Below are 5,478 nucleotides of genomic sequence, written 5' to 3'. Positions count from 1 at the left end.
CCCCCGCAATTCATCTATGGCATCTTCGCCAACTTCACTCCCAGACACACGACATCTTCGTCAATGCTCCAAGGCCACGTGTAAAGCTCCATCAACTACATCAACCCTCCAAGTTCGCCACCGACGATGATCATCCCATCCTTCTTTACACCGACATGGGGAGCAAGGCCGACCATCACTGCTTTTCTTGAGGTAAAAGTATTGACGACGTATACATTCCATCAAACTAGTTTTGCCTTCCTTGCCATTACCCTTTGTGAGCCATTCCGTCTTTGCGACACTTTAACCCTATTGACACTAATTACCCGAGTGTTGTCGAGCCTCGTGAACTTGCGCACCGTAGTAATTATTTTTGAATCATATAGTGTGCATAGTTACTCTGTGCATCATCTTGTGATACTTGTCTTGCATATTCGGTCAAGGCTCAAAAGGAAAGTGGTGAATATGAAGGAAAAGTTCAAAAGAAAAGAGAAAGAAGAAAAAGCAAGAGTCGCAAAAGCTTATAAGCAAGATCAATCTTGAGCAGAAGATAGTTGTACCAAGGATATAGTGGATATGAAAACCTTACGCTTGTTATTCTAGGTTGGTGTCAAGTTCTTGAATCTTGACATACCCTGCAACCAAGCTTAGCATCTCTCCTCAAGTTCGTATAACACAGAGCCTAGTCTTTGTTAGGACAATTTTGTGTGCTCATTTTCTTAGTTGCACAAGCCCCATAATCTTTTCATGTGAGACTTTCATTTGCCTCTGTCTTTGCACTTGTGAGCACTTGCATAACATTTGAGTTCATTTTGGTTTGCTTCCAACTTCTACATATCTTGAACTTCATCTTGCTTATTATCCTGCCACTTACCCCTCGAAACTACACATATAAGCCTTGTCTTAGGTGTGACCCCAAGGATGTGGTTCACTACCAATTCTTTCTCAATTCCAGTTAACAATTAAGAGGGCATTTAATACTCGCCGACATCGGAAAAGAGGTAACTTGGTATAGTTCATTTCCATTTGATACTCAAACCTCACTCGGGTGTCATAATGTCTAGGGAAGGTACATCCCATCCGGTCTACGACGACCAAGCGAACGCGCACGACCACGTCTCCAAGGCTACACAGTTCAGACTTCAACGAGCTATGTACGATGCAAATGCCATATTGGATGAGCGCATTCAAAACCTTGCCATTGAGATGGGAGAAGCCAAAGCTCGCAACAAGGACTACTTCAACGCCAAGATGGATGCACAAATGGAAAACATTCAAATCATGTTCAATAACAACAAGTCATCATTTCAAGATGCCGCTCAAGTGCACATTCTTCCAAGCGACCATCCAAATCAAGTTCACACCGGCCTCGATGAAAAATCGCCACCACGAAGACCAATAGCCCATTCAAGGACTAATTGTCATAGCATGTCACACAGTGTTGTTCCGACTCAACCGTTTGCAGTTGCGCACACCGTAAGGGCGTAGAGCGATGGCGTGTATCTCGAGTAGGAAGCGGATGCGGTGGGTGCGCTCATGCTTAGGTTGCATGCCATGGGGCTCAATGATGACGTCGTTGAGCACGACCAACGTCGTGCAAGTTGCTGTACGAGCCAAGCAGGCTGCTGGTGGCAGGCCATGCCATGTCACTTGCTTGCCAATGGCCCTCCCTCACAAAGGACGTGGTGTTGTTGGTGAAGTCCCATGTGATCGGTCCTAGCGTACTTGGCCATTGGAACCCTACGTCAAAGCCATCAAGAGGCAGGGCATAGCAGTCCAGGAAAATGTTGTTGGCGAGGGCATGATTTTCCATTAATATCGACAGGGAGGCGCAAGGTCTGTCCCATGCGTGGCTGAATGCCTGCTATGGCTGCCAGTGATATTTCCATCACCTCCCTATCTTCGATATTAAGATCTTGCTCATTGACGCCCACAAACGGATCAACCACTAGGAGAAAGGGCTTCTTCCAGCAATGGCCAGGAGCAAATTGCTCCTCGCAGTTGTAGCAGACGCCTTGTTGGCAATGCACGTCCATCTCAGCCGGCATAATAGTGCGTGCTCCAGTGGTGCCGCTGGAACAGCCCCGCACCCTGGTGGTTCTGCCATCGTGAGGGCTCCTCAGCCCTCTGATGCCACCACGAACCAGCTAGTGGTGCCCAATTGGCGTGCCGTTCACATGAGCGAGCCAAGCTCATGGCATCCAATAGGCTGCCTGGCCGCCACATCTCCACATCGATCTGCAATGGTTCCTGTAGGTTAGTGGTGTAGATGGAAACCACCTGGTCCTCTCGAAGTCATGCATGCAGCATAAGAGCGCGGTGAACTTGTTGTAATCTCACACCGAGCTTGTGCGCTTGAAGGAGATGAGTTCTCCTAGAGCATCGCTGCACGACCGTGGCCCAAACTGAATAATCAATTCAGTGAGGCAGCGCCATGTGGGAGGTCCATGTTCGCCTTGTACTACTTGTACCACAGTTGTGCATCGCCCGTCAGGTGTAAGGTGGCGATGCCTAAAGTTGCACATTGCCCGTCAGATGGAAGGAGGCGATGCCCACCTTCTCCGTGCAGGCCCTGCGCTGGGTATCAAAGAATTGGTCGCGGCAGTTCAACTAGGCAAGTGGGTCAACTTCCCCTAGGGAATTCCATTTTGAAGAAGCGCGGCGAATGGGCGTCCGTCGCCTTAGGGATGGTTATAGGCAAGGAAAACAGCCCGCCATGCCCCTTCTTATCATCCGCATGTGTGCTGGACTCTTGCTGCACACCAGTCTCTAGCTTGGCGACAGCCAGATTATGGGCATGGACGTGCTGGCTGGTGTCGCACAGATCGGCAGAGATGAAGTTGAGTTTTTTGTTCTGCCCACTGAATCTCTGCTTGCTGTCATCTAAGCGCTTCATGAGGGTGATGAGCATGATGTTGATCTTCTCGACATCATCAGTTGTAGCCAAGATGTTATGAACGTGGTAGGCTGCCGCACAACAAGAACGGGGAAGAAATAGAGATAACTGGGATAATTTTCTGCTTGTCTATTGATTGATGCTGCTAGGCATTATTTAGCCAGCTTAAAAACTTGGAGGCTAAGCCGAACTAACAAACATTAGGAAATAAGAAACCTGAGGATCAAGAATATCTCTAAGAGGTTTAAACTGCTAAGGATAACTAGGGATACTTATCCCCTTAAGTTTCAACCGTAACTCTCTCCTTGGTGGCCTTTGAAACTTACCGATCGATAGTCACAAATTCTTTCCATAAGAAATAAATTATTTGAGCTGTGAATATTAAATTTTGAAGACATCAGTACGTCACATCAGCAACGTGCAAGCAAATAAACACCCAATATTCATATTAGTTGGTGCAACTCTCAGCCTCCTCCTATGGTTGGTTACAGAATACGCAAGATGAAAGTTTATCATAAAATAATTAGCATACCTGTCGCAAGATGGGAGATTCTCATATGGTATCCTCATTCTCAAGTCTGAGCATTGCAGTCTAATAAATCTTGCAACAGCTAACACAAAAGTAATGTACAAACTCCATATGCTGAATTTGCTGAGTGTTTCACCAATAATGCCCTCTGATCAGTAAAAGTACATATATAAATGTTAGCAGAAAAGCAATAACAGATAAAATCAACTTTACTTTATTAATAACACTGATCTTGAAAATATATTCATAAACACTAATGCTTTTCAGTATGAACAAGTGTAGCAAGAACAAATAAGTAATTTTAGAAACATGGATAGATACATACGAGGTGTCTCCTCAGACACGACGATTGCCATAGGACCATTCTGCCCTTGACAACCTGCCAGATCTGATGGGTTTGTATCGTAGAATGACCACCAAGGAGGAGTGCCATTATTCAAGAGCAGTTCACCGCTTACTGAATCTATCTACACTTATGAACAGATAAAATTATTTAGCTTCTTTTCGGGAAAAGTAACAAGAAAACAAAAGGCTGCATTCAGTTGCGTACCGATGACTCTAGTCGCCGCACTTCACCTGATCCAGTAACCCGGAAGTACCTAGGGTAAGCATCAGTTATCCTCAAGCTGTGTGCAGATCCATTGAGCACTTGCTTAACATTCTCTACACTCGGGCACTGCTCGACGGGTGATTCATATTTCACTAACTCCTTACCTTTTGGTCTAGCTCTGAGAAAATCCCAATTTAAAATAAGTTCCATTTTTCCAAAAATCATTTCTGTCTCTTCAAGGGATCGAACGAATCTACTTTGGACTGGAGGAGGTACCAACCACATTGTGGATGCATCAGGTTGGCAACAGATTAGCTGAATGTCCTCAACATTGTAAGCCCCTAAGTAATCTAGAGGATCAACATCATTATAGGCCTTCAAATACTTCCAAGGTATCTTTTCACAAGCAGTTGTTTGGAAAAATGTTAGCCTTCCACCAAGAGCCTTTATGTCAATCTTAACACTTACATCAATAATTGGATTAGCAATATTTGTGGGATTGCCACTGCTGTAAATCTGAAATATAAATTTGTATATGGAAATTAGCTTTAGAACACCAATGAGCTTGTAAGAGTTCGTGCAGACACGTGAACAAATATTTAACTGGCTGAGGTTAATTAAACCATTTCCACAAAGAGAAGAGGAGAGGATCAATAGGGGAAAGCATAATCAAGATATCCACAATATTTATTCCTTTACATTTACATATGGCAAAGTTGTTGTGAACCTTAGTTCATAGTGGGGTAACTACAGCAAAGAATGGACCGATGAAATGATGAGACCATATGGTTAATGAAAATTACAACAGTGCCTCATTTAGAACTGTCTCTTGGCAGATCCAATATATGGATAAACCAGACTAAACAACTAAAGATAAGATGCAATCCGACATAAATCACTTATCTCCAAGTAAGTAAATTATACTCAACCCATGGAATAAGACCCACATACTACAGTAACGCACAAGCAGTACACAGTATCACGTACGCTGCTAATGCAAGCAGGTGTCAGTTGCTCCGCCAAGAACTATAGGGCTACGGAAAAGTAAATATGAGTATACAACCAAGGGGAGGATCCACAAGTATGGTGGTAACTTGTAACTGGAAAAGAATCAGCTGAGTCTATGTATAATAGATAAGCACGCTAACTAGAAGGACTGGGTAGGCACCCTGAATAAAAGGTTACCAGCATTCTCATGGTCCAAACACATGCATCTTTCTACCAGACATGCAATGTGCAAACATCAGATGCTGAGAAAGGGTAGAACGGTAGATATGCTCAGGGGTGCACCCACACATGCTATCGTGTTGAGGCACCCTCAAGTTCTGAATTGTGAAAGAAAAATATACATGTTCATGGAATAACATGTGAACCTGCAAATTTTCATCTGAAAAATATGAACATTTCTGGCCTGCACTAAGAAAAAAGAGGTAGAGCAGTGATTTTTTTTCCGAGCATCAGTAACCAGCAAGCAACCATCCCCGAGAAGGAACCACTGCTCGTCCCGCACGGTGCAGGAGCCGC

At 44.4% G+C, this 5,478-nt stretch overlaps 1 protein-coding gene across 6 annotated transcripts in view; it reads right to left on the bottom strand.

The window, feature by feature from the left end:
- LOC119268040 (piezo-type mechanosensitive ion channel homolog) overlaps positions 1–5,478 on the bottom strand; it is a 48,418-nt gene that overhangs the window by 2,680 nt on the left and 40,260 nt on the right. For all 6 annotated transcript variants that reach the window (XM_037549531.1, XM_037549532.1, XM_037549533.1 and 3 more), the window contains 3 exons: positions 3,955–4,470; positions 3,730–3,871; positions 3,408–3,552 (listed from right to left, as the gene is read on the bottom strand). In XM_037549531.1, coding sequence (XP_037405428.1) covers positions 3,408–3,552; positions 3,730–3,871; positions 3,955–4,470 — 803 coding nt within the window. The remainder of the gene's footprint in view (positions 1–3,407; positions 3,553–3,729; positions 3,872–3,954; positions 4,471–5,478) is intronic.

The sequence above is a fragment of the Triticum dicoccoides genome, chromosome 3A (assembly GCF_002162155.2).
Source record: "Triticum dicoccoides isolate Atlit2015 ecotype Zavitan chromosome 3A, WEW_v2.0, whole genome shotgun sequence".
NCBI classification, from domain to species: Eukaryota; Viridiplantae; Streptophyta; class Magnoliopsida; order Poales; family Poaceae; genus Triticum; species Triticum dicoccoides.
The sequence above is the reverse complement of the archived record's forward strand: the minus strand, read 5'-3'. Positions and strand labels throughout refer to the sequence as shown.